Raw genomic sequence first — 16,378 nt, 5'->3', positions numbered from 1 at the left:
AACCTCCACCGCGGTTAGCTCTCTTTTTGCAAATTGAATATCTTTCGGATGCTTGATTTGCCCAATCTCCACATTTGCTTTACTGTTGTATATCCACAGCCAAGCGAGTGCACATTGTTTATTAAACGAGAGGATCGCACTCCATGCCCCCCAGCAACGGACTGGGCGGGACGGTATAGAATGCGAATTCAATCGCACTCTGCTGTGCCAAAGGCTTGCTTGGCTAAAGCATTTGATGAGTTTGATTGCCTTTACGTAAACGGTCGCGTGTACTCAGACGACTAATGACGGTGAAAGACCGACACTTGATTACAATTAATTGCATATTATTCGGCATCTCGGCCGTACGAAAACCATTTTTTTGTTAAATATCTTGGCTGTGCATATGCACAGCATATGTTTCGAAATGGACAAATTGATATGAAATTTGCGAAAAAGAATCCACGTGTCTTGGAGGGACTCGAACCCTCAACCTCCTACTCTCTAGATAGGCGTGATAACCCCTACACAACAAGACCACTTAAAGGTCACGTTTGCGGAAAAGCCATCAGAATCCGAGTACCAACCTCCACCGCGGTTAGCTCTCTTTTTTGCTTGGCACAGCAGAGTGCGATTGAATTCGCATTCTATACCGTCCCGCCCAGTCCGTTGCTGGGGGGCATGGAGTGCGATCCTCTCGTTTAATAAACAATGTGCACTCGCTTGGCTGTGGATATACAACAGTAAAGCAAATGTGGAGATTGGGCAAATCAAGCATCCGAAAGATATTCAATTTGCAAAAAAGAGAGCTAACCGCGGTGGAGGTTGGTACTCGGATTCTGATGGCTTTTCCGCAAACGTGACCTTTAAGTGGTCTTGTTGTGTAGGGGTTATCACGCCTATCTAGAGAGTAGGAGGTTGAGGGTTCGAGTCCCTCCAAGACACGTGGATTCTTTTTCGCAAATTTCATATCAATTTGTCCATTTCGAAACATATGCTGTGCATATGCACAGCCAAGATATTTAACAAAAAAATGGTTTTCGTACGGCCGAGTTGCCGAATAATATGCAATTAATTGCTACCGTGTCAGTTTATCCGGAAATCCGTGTTCGTGCATTAGCTGCCATAGCTGGTCTCGATCGCTTGTATCATATGCGGCTTTGAAGTAGGTGAATAGATGATGTATGGGCACGTTGTATTCGCGGCATTTATGCAGTACTTGGCGAATGGCGAACACCTGGTCCGTGATGGAGCGTTCGCCTATAAAACCCGCTTGGTACTGACCCACGAACTCCCTTGCAATTGGTGCTAGTCGACGGCATAAAATTTGGGAGGACTGAGTCAAATCCAGTATGAATCAAAAATTGGGATGGGATCCACCCGGAATGAATACAACTTGTTTCGAAGGAATCGGTCAAGAAATCTGGTTTATACAGCAGTTTTATTTTTTGAAAGCCCTTAGAAACAGACGTCAGGAACGGAAAGGTTAATAAGAAGACTTTTTACATTCTACAAAATCGTAAAAATAAGTTTTCTTCATAACAATCACGTACTCCCGAATCGCAAAAAGGGGCCCGATTTTATCTCTCAAGGAAGCTTCAAATGGTACATAGATCTGCTGAGGAAAAAAATTCCAACATTCGCATTCCGTGTTTGGCTAAAACTCATTCAGCCGAAAGTTATTTGGCAGAGTAGCACGTTAGGCTGAAAGTCATCTAACCGAATTAATTTTGGCTGAATTGTAGATTTGGCCGAAACGGTTATTAGCCCGAAAACCAATTTGATCGAAAGCGAGATATAGCGGAAAGAGACACACAGCCGTACTAGTCCATTTGGCTGCAAAAGTCGTATGACCGAATAGGTAAATGCTGATCAACCGATGAGATCTGAAAATGTCGTTTGGCCGAATAGGTCATTTGGTCGAAAAAGTCGTTTGATTGTAACTAAAGGTTACACCACCGCCGACATTTTGTATCTGCACGCCGCTGATCTATGATTTTTCATGCCGGTTCAAATTCCGAAGAACTCCTGAGGAAATTGAAAAAAAAAATCCTGAGGAAATTTCGAAGCATTTGGCGAGGAAATTCCAATAAGTTTACCAGAAACATTCCGTTTGTCAAAGAAATTTCGAAGAGCTTCCCAAAAAAATCTGAAGATTCTCTAGAGTAGAGGTTTGGGCCGCCGCGCCACGCCGCCGACATTTTTACATCGGCGCACCGCTGTTTAAAATTTGCCACACCGCTGATCTATAATTTTTCACGCCGATTAAAATCTGAAGAAGTCCGCAGAACTTCCAGAGGAAATTTCGAAGCACTTCGAAGGTTCAGTGGTTAACATCACGTTAAAACTCCAGAGAATTTTTCGTGAAGATACCAATGAATCACTTGAAAATTCCATACAATTTCTTGTTAAAATTTCAAAAAACTCTCCGTAATAACTAAGAAAAAACTCGTGTGGAAATTGCAAAGGACACCCCGTTGAAATCCAAATAGTTTATCGTTGAAATTGAATTTTTGAACGGAAAAAGGTCGTTTATCAGAAAGCCATTTGGCCGGAGACCACGAGGCTTATTTGTTATCTGGTCGAATATGTCGTTTGACCGAATAGACCATTTGGTAGATTATCTAGCCTGAAGTTATTCGGCCGAAAATGTCATTTGGCTGAGAAAAAAAACGGTTTACCGAATATGCCCTTTGGCCGGAATGGTCGTTTGGCAGAAAGTGCCTAAATGGACAGTCAACCGAAAATTTTGTTCGGCTACATTGGAAATTTTGAATATTTTCTAGACATTAACGGAAGAATATTTTGAATTTTGTAGGAAAAATCTGATCAACTTCCCCAGGTTTTTTTGAAAAGTTTTTCCAGAATATTCATTTGGAACTTATTTTCAGATACTCTACGGGAACTATTTTGAAGTTTCGAGAGCTGTTTCGAATTACCAAGAGGAGCTTTTAGGATTTTAGGAAAATTGTTTGAAATTTCCACGGAAAATTCTTCGGATTTTACATGAGAATCTCTTCAGAATTTTCAATTGAAGTTGTTCCGAATTTCTACAGGAAAATATTCGGAATATCTGCGGAAAGTTCCAGTTAAGTTTCTGTTGAGTATTCTTCAAAATTTACACAGAAAATTCTTCCTAATTATAAGAGCTTGTGACTGGTAGAAGGGATGCTTTAACATTGACTTTCTCAATCTAGATTAATTGAGACGACTAGTTTGGCATAGCCGACAATAAAACAGAAAATCTCTGGAAGTTTCACGAGAAATTCTCCGGAATTTCCACGCAAAATTCTTCAAAGTTTCCGCGGAAGATTGTTCAAAATGTAGATTTCAACGACAAAATCTTTGGTTTTGAACGAAAAATTGCTCGGAATTCTTTGTATTGTCCTTAAGAAATTCTTGAAAAATTCAACTGGTAATTTGGCCGAAAAAGCCGTTTGCTCAAAAAGGTCATCTGGCCGAAACGATCGTTTGGCCGAAGAAGTCACTAGGCAGGAAATGCCGTTTGGCCGAAAATGTCATTTGGCATACGGCTAAATGTCAATTACTTAACGGATAATATGGTCAAAAATAGCCACTCGTTTAGCAAAATGGTCATTTGGTAGAAAGAGCCATTTGGCCCAAAAACTGTCTTTTCTGCAAAACAATCGAAAAGTGTCGTTCGGCTGAATTGATAATTTTGCCGAATAGGCTATTTGACAAAAAATGCGCTTGGCCGAAATGGTTGTTTGCAAAAAAAAAACATTTTTGGGCCAAATTACCTTTCCTAGCAAACGGCATTTTCGGTTAAATGATGTGGTCGGTCTAATGATTTTTTTCGGCCTTATCACCAGTTCAGCAGAATGTCCCTATATGTTGCTTTAGGCCAAACTACATTTTCGAATAAACCATGTTTAACCTGATAACAGTTACGGACATACGTTCAATTCGACTTGGATTTGGTTAAATGACTTTTGGCTTAAAGGCCAGTATCGACTTAAAAAGTAAAGAGGTTACGAAATTTCGTTAAATGGTCGTTTGACAAAAAGATATCGTTTGATCGAACAGGTGCACATTTTTGACCATATTATCCGTTCAGTAATTAACATTTGGCCGTAATTAACATTTGGGGCCCTCCTTAGCCGTGCGGTAAGCCGCGCGGCTACAAAGCAAAGACCATGCTGAGGGTGGCTGGGTTCGATTTCCGGTGCCGGTCTAGGACATTTTCGGATTGGAAATTGTCTCGACTTCCCTGGGCATAAAAATATAATCGTGTTAGCCTCATGATATACGAATGCAAAAATGGTAACCTGGCTTAGAAACCTCGCAGTTAATAACTGTGGAAGTGCTTAATGGACACTAAGCTGCGAGGCGGCTCTGTCCCAGTGTGGGGATGTAATGCCAATAAGAAGAAGAATTAACATTTGGCCGTATGAGACGTTTTCCAAACGACCTTTTCGGCCGAATGGCCCAATCTGACAAACGGCAATTTCGGACTGATGACCTATTCGGCCAAACGACTATTTCGGTCAAACGACCTGTTAGAGAAAACGACTTTTTCGGCCAAATTATCAGTTCGGCCGAATTTTGCTTTCAACCAATGGAATTCCCCATGAATTTTCTCATGGACAATACACTAGTCGTTAGATAACTGCAACATGTTTACGTTTCAGTTAGCAAATGTCGTTCGATAACTGCAACGTATTCTAGACGTTAAATAGCTGTCATTCGACGTCATAACTGCTAAACGGTTGTATCTATCGAATTGCAGTTAAAAAGTGCAACTAAATGACTTCCAGTTATTGAATGTCTACTGTACAAAGGATTACTCGTAGAAATCCAAAGTAATCCGGATAATTCCTCGTGAAAATTCCAAAGTATTTTCCTTGAAAACTCCTCCTCTCTCGAAGAATTTTCTGTTTTAACATTGGACATCCCAAACCAGCCGTCATAATAATTCTAGACTGAGCAAGCCAGCGGTAAAACACCAATTCTACCAGCCGCACTATTCTACAATTATGAAGAATTTTCTGTGTAAATTTCGAAAAATACCCACACAAACTCAACAGTAATTTCGGATCATTTTCCGGTAGAAATTTGAAACAATTTGTCGTTTAAATTCTGAAGAATTTCTAATGTAAATTTCGATGCATTTCCTACCAAACTCCAAACAATTTTCTTTGGGAGTTCCAAAGAGCTTCTGTTGGTAATTCCAAAAAAAATTAAAACCTGAAAGTAGGTCTCGTGGGAAATCCGAAAATAATTTTCAAATGAATATTTTGGGAAAACTTAAAAAAAATCCTGGAGCAGTTCATCAGATTTTTCAGACGAAATTCGAAAGATTCTTCCGTTAATGTTTTGAAAATATCCCGAAAAAGCAAAAAAAAAAAATCTTTAAAACGCCGCCGTTGTCGGCCAAAAGTCTGGCAAACGCCGCCGAATATCGGATCGGCGCTCACCTCTACCAGATGAAGTGTTTTCCAAATAAATTCCGAAGACATTCACGATGAAATTTAGAAGAATTTTCCAAAGAAATAACGAAATAGTCCCAAAAAAATTGCGAAGATTTTCCCGAGGAAATTTTAAAGAGTTTTCCAAGGAAATTCCGAACATTTTCCCAAGTAAATTCTAAAGAGTTTCCCGAATATATTTTGGATTAGTTTCCTGAGGAAATTCGGAAGAGTTCCTCGAGGTATTCGGAAACGATTTTCCGAGCAATTTTCGGAATATTCCCCGAGAAAAAATCGAAGAATAAACACAGGGAATTCAGAAGCATATCCCGAGGAGATTTCGGCAAACTTCCTCAAGGATTATGGTAGCGTTTCCAGAGGAAATCCGAAGTCTTTCCAGAGCAAATTCCTAAGTGTTTTTTCTAAGAAATTCCAAAAAGTTTTCCCTAAGACATTTTGAAGCGTTTCCCAAGGAAACTCCGAAAAATTTCCCAAGGAAATTCTGAAAAATTTTAAGTGAGAAGAGAAAAATGAGATGTAAGAAGTGATGGCTGAAAAGACCTCTCACTTCTCACATCCCATTTCTCACTTTTAATTCCTAACCTCTCTACTTCTCACTTCTCAGTCATTATTTTCATTTCTCATTGCTCACTGGTCATTTCTTTTTACATTCATTTCATTTATTTAGTTAACATCTAAACAGATAACACTGAATCAACAATTTGACGCCACAATACACGGTTCGAGGCCGCATCTCTCCATCCTCGGATACGCCCCACGCTCGCCAAGTCGTTTTGCACCTGATCTGCCCATCTCGCTCGCTGCGCTCCACGCCGTCTCGTACCTGCCGGATCGGAAGCGAACACCATCTTTGCAGGGTTGCTGTCCGGCATTCTTGCAACATGTCCTGCCCATCGTACCCTTCCGGCTTTAGCTACCTTCTGGATACTGGGTTCGCCGTAGAGCTGGGCGAGCTCATGGTTTATTCTTCGCCGCCACACACCGTCTTCTTGCACACCGCCAAAGATGGTCCTAAGCACCCGTCTCTCGAATACTCCGAGTGCTTGCAAGTCCTCCTCGAGCATTGTCCATGTTTCATGTCCGTAGAGGACAACCGGTCTTACAAGCGTCTTGTACATGACACATTTGGTGCGGTGGCGAATCTTTTTCGACCGCAATTTCTTCTGGAGCCCGTAGTAGGCCCGACTTCCACAGATGATGCGCCTTCGTATTTCACGACTAACGTTGTTGTCAGCCGTTAGCAAGGATCCGAGGTAGACGAATTCCTCGACCACCTCGAAAGTATCCCCGTCTATCGTAACATTGCTTCCCAGGCGGGCCCTGTCGCGCTCGGTTCCGCCCACAAGCATGTACTTTGTCTTTGACGCATTCACCACCAGTCCAACTTTTGTTGCTTCACGTTTCAGGCGGGTGTACAGTTCTGCTACCTTTGCAAATGTTCGGCCGACAATGTCCATGTCATCCGCGAAGCAAATAAATTGACTGGATCTGTTGAAAATCGTACCCCGGCTGTTACACCCGGCTCTCCGCATGACACCTTCTAGCACAATGTTGAACAACAGGCACGAAAGTCCATCACCTTGTCTTAGTCCCCGGCGCGATTCGTTCGTTCGAAGGAGTGTTCGCTCGAAATCTTCACACAGTTTTGCACACCACCCACCGTTGCTTTGATCAGTCTGGTAAGCTTCCCAGGGAAGCTGTTCTCGTCCATAATTTTCCATAGCTCTACGCGGTCTATACTGTCGTATGCCGCCTTGAAATCAACGAACAGATGGTGCGTTGGGACCTGGTATTCACGGCATTTTTGAAGGATTTGCCGTACAGTAAAGATCTGGTACGTTGTCGAGCGGCCGTCAACGAAGCCGGCTTGATAACTTCCCACAAACTCGTTCACTAATGGTGACAGATGACGGAAGATGATCTGGGATATCACTTTGTAGGCGGCATTAAGGATGGTGATCGCTCGAAAGTTCTCACACTCCAATTTGTCGCCTTTCTTGTAGATGGGGCATATAACCCCTTCCTTCCACTCCTCCGGTAGCTGTTCGGTTTCCCAGATTCTGACTATCAGTTTGTGCAGGCAAGTGGCCAGCTTTTCGGGCCCATCTTGATGAGCTTAGCTCCGATACCATCCTTACCAGCTTCTTTATTGGTTTTTAGCTGTTGAATGACATCCTTAACTTCCCTCAAGGTGGGGGCTGGTTGGCTTCCATCGCCCGCTGAACTGACGTAGTCATCTCCTCCGTTGCCTTGACTTTCACTGCCTGTACTCTCCGCGCCATTCAGATGTTCCTCGTAGTGCTGCTTCCACCTTGCGATCACCACACGTTCGTCCGTCAAGATGCTCCCATCCTTATCCCGGCACATTTCGGCTCGCGGCACGAAGCCTTTGCGGGATGCGTTGAGCTTCTGATAGAACTTGCGTGTTTCTTGAGAACGGCACAGCTGTTCCATCTCCTCGCACTCCGCTTCTTCCAGGCGGCTTTCTTCTCCTGAAAAAGGCGGGACTGCTGTCTCCGCTTCCGTCTATAACGTTCCACGTTCTGCCGGGTACCTTGCTGCAGCGCGACCGCCCGCGCTGCGTCCTTCTCCTCCAGAATCTGTCTGCACTCTTCGTCGAACCAATCGTTCCGTCGACTTCGACCCATATACCCGACGTTGTCCTCCGCTGCGTCGTTAATGGCTGCTTTGACTGTATTCCAGCAGTCCTCAAGAGGGGCCCCATCGAGCTCACCCTCTTCCGGCAACGCTGCCTCGAGATGCTGCGCGTATGCAGTGGCGACATCAGGTTGCTTCAGTCGCTCTAGGTCGTACCGCGGCGATCGTCTGTTGATGACGGATAGTTTTGGGCGCAGTTTAACCATCACCAGATAGTGGTCAGAGTCGATGTTAGCGCCACGATATGTCCTGACGTCGATAATGTCGGAGAAGTGCCGTCCATCAATCAGAACGTGGTCGATTTGTGATTCTGTCTGCAGTGGTGATCTCCAGGTGTACCGATACGGGAGGCTGTGTTGGTAGTAGGTGCTGCGAATGGCCATATTCTTGGAGGCGGCGAAATCAATTAGTCGTAGGCCGTTTTCGTTCGTCAGCCGGTGAGCGCTGAACTTTCCAATAGTCGGTCTAAACTCCTCCTCTTGGCCAACCTGAGCGTTCAAATCTCCTATGATGATTTTGACGTCGTGGCTTGGGCAGCTGTCGTACTCACGTTCCAGCTGCGCGTAGAATGCGTCCTTATCATCATCAGTGCTTCCGGAGTGTGGGCTATGGACGTTGATTATGCTGAAGTTGAAGAACCGGCCTTTGATCCTCAACCTGCACATTCTTTCATTGATCGGCCACCACCCGATCACGCGCCTTTGCATATCGCCCATCACTATGAAAGCTGTTCCCAGCTCGTGTGTGTTGCCGCAGCTCTGGTAGATGGTATGATTACCTCTAAACATTCGCACCATTGATCCCTTCCAACAAACCTCCTGCAGCGCTACGATGCCGAATCCACGGTCCTTGAGCACATCGGCGAGTATGCGTGTGCTCCCGATGAAGTTGAGAGATTTGCAGTTCCACGAACCGAGTTTCCAATCGCTAGTCCCTTTTCGTCGCAGTGGTCTTCGCCGATGGTTCCGGTCCGTACTCTCTTGTTGATTGTTCGTTGCTTATGCTTTTTAAAGGCTGGCTTGCAGGGCCTGACACCAAACCCCCTAAATTTCCGGAGGACCATTCCTCCTTATTCCCGGCGGACCATGGTGCACAGTTTCACTTAGAGTCCCTCGCTGGCACTCGGACGATGGTCAGCCGCCCCTAACATGGATAACAGACGCTGTAGTGAGCCGATCCTGACATGGAGAACAGACGCTCAATAAGATTTGCACCTCCGGAGAGGAGCAAACCCCCCCTTCACTGTCAGCATACGACCATAGTTCCCACCGGGGTTGGTTACCCGATCTTCCCTAAGGTTGCTCGTATCCCGGCCAGCACCGCGGGGAGGTAGGGATAGGAGTTGCTGGGTAAGAGGCTAAGGACCGCGAGATGGGGTCTATTTTATTCCTTCAGGTATGCGAAGTACCAATGGTACGCTTTACCCAGCATTTGCCGTGCCATTTCTTTTTACAGTGAGAAGCGAACAGTGAACAATGAAGAGCGAGAAGCGAGACTAATCTCTCACTTCTCATTTGTTACTTCTCACTTCTCAATTATCATTGATTATTTTATACATTTCCGGACGACCAAACGACATTTTTGACCCTACAACCTATCCGGGCAAATGACGGCCGTATTACCCGCTCCGTCAAATAGCCTTTTCTGCTAAACGATCATTTCAACCAAAATACCCATTCGGCCAAACTACTTTTTCGGCCATTTGGCCGGTTCGACCAATTAACATTTTTGGCTAAACATGTCAAACGACCAAGGCATGTTCGGCCAAATGCACTTTTCAGCCAAACAATTGTTTTGGCCAAACGACTTTTTTGGCAATATCACTTGTTCGGCCAATCGGCATTATCGACCATATGACCCGTTCAGACAAATGGTTCTTCCTGCCAAACGACTATTCCAGCCAAGCAGCATTTTGGCCAAATGACCTATTCGGCTGAACGACATTCACGACCGTATAATCCGTTCGGCCAAATGATTTCCGGCCAGATGGTATATTCATCCAAACAACTTTCGGACTAGCAGTCGTCGGCCAAACTCCCCGTCATCTCAAAATTTGAAAAATTTGTCGATTCAAAATTCGTTAAATTTAATTTCCAAGACTGTTGGAGAATTAAGACTGTTTGGAACTAAAGAGATCTAAATGATCTATGCTTCAAAAAATTATATTAAGCAAAAAATTATATATTGATTAATATGTACCTGATTAATATGCACTTCAAAACATTCGTTAACCTCAAACATCTGACTAATAGGTAAAAATGAAAGCACATACAAAAACCACAAAATAATTATTTCTATATTTTTGTATCACTTACCTAGATGCAAATCTGATCCATTGAATTATTTTCTCAACTTTCCATCCGAACGAACCTACCGTTGTTCTAATCCTATATCACTTTAAAATCTTCCGTTTTCCATTACTCTGAATCCAGGTGAGTGAAAACACAGCCAAAGTTTTGATGGCAGCCGGCTACTCCTGTGAGTGTCGTGGACCCATTCCGGTAAAAGGTAAGGGCATCCTCACGACATACTTCGTGAAGACACCATTCGACGAAAAGGTATAAAGAGGAGGTCCAACCTCAGCGGGCCAGCACGTGAAAGAGCTGCATCATCATCATCACCGACCCGGAAGGGACAACGGAAATAATTACCATCCACGTCAGACTGCTCCCAGTGTTTGTGGAAAGTTGTGCAATATCAGCCAGGCTGAAGACGAGCGAGTGAGAAATCTAGTTTTAATTACCCAAAACGGGGTTAAAGCGTTGTTGCGTTGTGTGTGAGTTAGACACATAGCTAGTTATGAGTGTTAATGGGATGTAAACAGTTGTAGGAACGAAAACATACATTTGGTGAGGTATAAAAGTTTTCTTAACAGGATGACCCATCGCTGATGTAACAACACCAATTAGAAAGATGTCAGAACCAAAATACATGTCAAAAAAGCACAAGAATCTGAAAAGGGGTAATGGTTACTGAATGATCACAATCTAGAAAAGGGGAGAGACAGAAAGAACCCAAGCGATAATGAGATTTTGAAATATTCGCATTGTTAAAACCTAAAAGGTTATTTATTCTGTTTTAGATGGTTCAAAACAGCAATTACATGGATTTTTTTGTATACACATGTATGTGATCTCACATTCTTAAATATTTTTTATGAAAATGATTTGATTATTGATAAATGTAATACATGATAAAACTATTTTTAAACTATTTATAGTAGGAAGGATGGGAAATTCAAATGTGGGCTTCTGTTACTGAATGTTTGATTTGGCATATTCTAATTTTTTACTGCTCCTTATAAACATACACCGTTGAACTAAAAAAACATGTTGAAATTTACTTTTCAAATATTAGACGAACTCTTATCATCTGTCCGCATTTCTAATTCTGATTGATTTGCACTAATTTTGGTATACTTTTTTACGAGAAAACTTTAATAGATCTACTCTTAGAGATCATGCACTTTCCTGCATGCTGTTGTTGAACTACAGTTTCTGGAATATGATACACTATAAGAAAATTATTGCTATGTTTCTTTAAAGACAAGTGGTGTATCTTTGAATACTTTCTAAACTACAGATGATGAGCTTGAAGCTTCATTATCTGTGTCGTCATGTAAGAGCACTGGATGATAATGATGTCCTTTAATGACAACAGATAGACATATGCATACATGATATCATAATAAACCAATCAAAACAGCTATCGTCTACATGAAAAAAACATACTAAATATCTAGAGGCTGTCAGTAATAGACGTAACAAATAAGCTAACATAAACAGAATGAGTATCACACGCGCATACTGATAGTGGGATGAAAACTTAGGCCTAGCCCTCATCAGTCAACCGGAAGTGAAATCCAATTTTGTACACCCACTTTACACACCCTCCGGCACAGGCAAATACTTTATTGCCACACCATCATTCATTATAATTCACACCGCATACATTACCCCAGAACAAGCATTTCATATAACGTAGATAGATTTCAGAGCGTGACGTAATTCTCAGTATATATGCCCCGCAGGTGAAAATCAGCAACCTTCGATGGTCAGAACAAAAATGCACCATACAAATCCTTCAACCAAAGTATGTCAAACCACAAGACAAATCCAGTAAGATAGGAAGTAGTAAATCCATACAAAGTCAGAGATAGCTACATTGATTCGTAAGTGTTTTATAACTAAATAAGAAATTTTCAATTAGGTTGTCCATTTTTTCGATCAAATTATTGTCACCAAATAACACGGCATGTAAGATGCTAGTGTAGGAAAAAAATAAAAATGTCAATTGAAATTCAAACGTGGAAAACAGAATCGATTTTTTCACATGAAAGAAACTCCCTCACTACAGAAGAAGCAGAATATACAATATTTCGATCACGTGTACACTTTGCAGCATACCTTTCCACATGCCTTCACCATGGCAGATATGGGATTCCTTCTTTTATTCACAACCCTTTTCAACCACAAATGGTTGTTGGTAGGTTCGATTTATTTATCTCGAAATGGTATTAATCGTGTAGAAAGCTTCCTATGCATGCAATCATCGTGGATCGAGAAAGGCTGTTGCAATAAACGAGAAAGATTAAAGGGTAAGTATTCATTGTAACATACAGCAGGGGTTTTGCCCCGAATGCTCTTTGAACTATACATAGATGGTTGATTGTTCAATTTTTATACACGTAGAGCAGAAAAATCCGAAAAAATCAAATCAAAAGCGAAACCATCCACCATAATCTGAAAAGGGGACGTATAATTATTTTTTTACCAGAGAAATGAAAACTTGTATGTTGTAATTTGGTGTGCGCTCACTTTTTCAGATTACGCACGCAAAAAAGCGTTCATAAAGTAGTGAATTAACGAGATATTTTAAATCATGGTATTGGAAACAGCAGTCACGTTTTCTTGATCGTTATGGAAAACGTGAATGGTGTTCCCGAATCCTTGACTTAACTCGCGGTGTAATTTTGCTGTAATTCTGCTGTTTCACGAATTCGGAAACGTATTTTTATGACATTCGCGAGAAAGTCATTTGCCAGACGGCTTTTTCCAAAATCAATTTGCCAGAATGGACCATTCCCCAGAAAGCCGTTTGCCAGAATGCGCAATAATTCATAACGCCATGAACTTTTGGCATAACTGTGAACAGCGTTCAACAAGGATGTTATCGACCATTTAGTAATTTGCGTTCGATTATTTAGTAGTTTGTCAATAACTCATTCCATGTTTTTTTGAAAAGAAAACCATCGCAGTTTTCTCCAGAGAGAATTCGATACCCACCCAGCTTCGTAGCCCAAATGGACAAATTGTCCAGAGTATCTTGCAATGGTCCTTGCAGATCAACTACGGTTGGCCCCGAAACGGATACAACGCAGTCATCTGCAAGCTGTCTTAACGAGCAATTCGGCATGAGACATTCATCAATGTAAAAATTATAAAGTATGGCCCTGGGGGAGACCCATGTAGCTAATTCGTAAAGTTGACGAGTTACCATGAGAAAAACTCATACGCTTCTTTGACAACAAATTGTATAAATAATTGTTCAAAATAGGTGAAAGTCCACATGAGCGGAGTTTGTCGGATAAGACATCGACGCAAACTGAATCAAAAGCCCCCTTAATGTCCAAAACACTGAACCCATTTGCTCTTTTTTAGCGAAAGTAAGCTGAATTTTTGAAGAAAGCAACGCAAAACCTGTGGAAACCAAATCTCGCGCTTAGTTTCATAGGGACGTAACTGAATTCATCGATTTTTTTCGTCGATGTTTTCTTTTTATTATTGTAACGAATTGCGCAAGTTTGTCGATGATTTAATGGTTTGGTGCTATAAACGATGAATGTATCTTGCACCAGAATCGATAATCACGGTTGTAGTTATTTTCAAAATATAAAATCGATTAAGAGAAATCGATCAATACAGTTACGCCCCTATGAAACTAAGCGCGAGAAATTATGTATCTGACAAGAAACTATTCGATTCATTTCATTTGTCTCCCCAGAAGAGATCTTCCGAAGACAGGACAGCATCCCGATGGGGCGATAAGAATTATAATCCGGGTTTTCCGGGCTTCTGGATGGCCTTCACTTGCCTCCAATCATCCGGAACAATGTTGCACTCAAGTAACTGGTTGAACAAGCTCAATAGGCGCCTCTTCGCGACGTCTGGGAGGTTTTTAAGCAAATTGGACCTGATTCTATCCATCCCTGGAGCGGAATTGTTACATGAAAGGAGAGCAAGCGAGAATTCAATTATCGAAAAGGACGATCCATATCCTCCCTGTCAGCAAAAGCATCACGTGGCACTTGCTTCACCAGCACCGAATCCGGACAAACTTCTTTGCGAAGTCGAGTATCCATCGCGACGAGCTTTCACGATCTTCGTTTACGGACGACGCGTTGCGCATTCTTCTCCCGACGGTCCACAGAGTTTTCATTGAGGTCTCGCGTGACCAGTTTCTTGAATTGGATCTCGAACGCGATGTACCGTTTGTGAAGTACGATCGAACCATGTTTCCGAAATTCTTTAAACGCGGAGGATTTCTTGCGATAAAGCTGTGTACACTCGACATCCCACGACGGACTGTGTGGTTTCCTGCGAATCGAAGCTCCTGACACTGGGCGCCGTTGTGCCTGATGGACGCTGTCAAGAATCAACTGGGATAGAAACTCGTACTCATCTCGCGGGGGAAGTGCTTCTATCGACATTACATCATCAATGATGGCCTCCGCATATTTTCCCCAATTGATGTGCTTCGTAAGGTCATATGGGAGGTCGATAGAAACAGAATTACGTCCATTGCTTACCACCTTCCAAGTACAGTCCAACGATAATGAACTCGAACAAGTGGAAAGATCAAGACGGCTATCTCTTGCTGGAGGAGCCACTCGTGTAACTTCTCCTGTATTCAAAATTGACATATTAAAGTCGACGTAAAGGTCGTATATCATTGTTGAACGGTTGTCGTCGTACAGTTCCCCACAGCCTGTTCCGTAGGAGTTAAAATCTCCCAGGAGCAGCAGTGGCTCGGGCATAACCGCGATGTGTGATATCGCGGTGTTTGGAGGAAGATATATCGAGGCGATACTGAGGTCTTTTCTTCGAATAGTCACCTGACATGCGACAACTTCGGTGCCTGACATCGGACCAAGATGGACACTTAGAAGGAGTGATGTTCTTTATCACTAAAAGCACCGATTTGCCCGATCGCGGCGGATTATTTTGAAATTAGTAAAGTGAAGGTTTAAATTTGGTGTTAGCCATGTTTTACATATAGCAAAAGCATCGCATTGTAATTTGTTAACTAAAAATTTGAAAATATCTAATTTGGGAAGAATACTTCGACCGTTCCACTGTAGAATCGAAATCATGTTACGCTTATTGACTTAGTTAGCCATCGAAGGATACAAATGACTCGGGAAGGGGCATTTTTGAAGCCAGCTGCTTCAGTAGAGGGATCAGAATAGGAAGAACGGTGTTGACCATGTTCTTCACGGGGTCGGAAGCATCAAAGAAGTTGAGGATGAGCTCCACGAAGCCAGAAAGTGTGAACATTGGAGCGCTCCGGAGTTCTTTTGCTCGCTCTCTATGCTCTCTTCCCGACTGAGAAATCGCAATAATTGGGGCATCTGGGATTTTAGATGTTCCCGGAAGCGGTGGAAACTCTAAATCATCCCGATGTGAAACCACAAAAGTTGAACGTTTTTGAGTATTTCCACCCGCTTTGAATTTGACCATGTTGGATTGGGGTTCACTTTGAGGCTGTTTTCTAGGCTTCGAGGATCACTGGCTCTGTTTTATTCTCTTCCTCATTGAGCCATTGAAAACAAAGGGAACCCCATTTCCAGCCTCGGAGTCAGAGCTACCTTGATCGTCCAAAAGAAGGGACAAGTAGACGGTGTCAGAAACGACTGGAGAAGTGGCCTTCCTCAACATTTCGGCGTAACTTCGCCGCTTGACCGCTTCTGCTGTATGTACGTTGGGAAAGCTTCAAGAGCATGTGGAGGGCTTTCGTTACAATAGACACATTTCGGTGCCGTCTTGCACGCCCCCTCCGCAGTCCACATGCTTCTCTCCGAATGATGCATAGCGAGGTTTATTGCAGCAGTACTGAGCGGTGTAGCCCAGCTGCTTGTAATTAACACAATTCATCACCTTCGATACATACAACCGAAGAGGTAGACGAAGCTTGCCAATTACTTCGTAGTAGGGACGTTCCGATACTTCAAAATATCTATATTTGATTCGATCCGATAATCGAATCAAAGTATCGATATCACCGATATATTG

At 42.7% G+C, this 16,378-nt stretch overlaps 1 protein-coding gene across 12 annotated transcripts in view; it reads left to right on the top strand.

Annotated features, from left to right (window-relative positions):
- LOC134224678 (adenylate cyclase type 2) overlaps window positions 1–12,406 on the top strand; it is a 271,530-nt gene extending 259,124 nt beyond the window's left edge. For all 12 annotated transcript variants that reach the window (XM_062704179.1, XM_062704174.1, XM_062704175.1 and 9 more), the window contains one exon: window positions 10,520–12,406. In XM_062704179.1, coding sequence (XP_062560163.1) covers window positions 10,520–10,651 — 132 coding nt within the window. In that variant the 3' untranslated portion in view covers window positions 10,652–12,406. The remainder of the gene's footprint in view (window positions 1–10,519) is intronic.
- The last annotated feature ends 3,972 nt before the right edge of the window (window positions 12,407–16,378 follow it).

Source organism: Armigeres subalbatus, chromosome 3, assembly GCF_024139115.2.
Source record: "Armigeres subalbatus isolate Guangzhou_Male chromosome 3, GZ_Asu_2, whole genome shotgun sequence".
In the NCBI taxonomy this organism is placed as follows: domain Eukaryota; kingdom Metazoa; phylum Arthropoda; class Insecta; order Diptera; family Culicidae; genus Armigeres; species Armigeres subalbatus.
The sequence above is the reverse complement of the archived record's forward strand: the minus strand, read 5'-3'. Positions and strand labels throughout refer to the sequence as shown.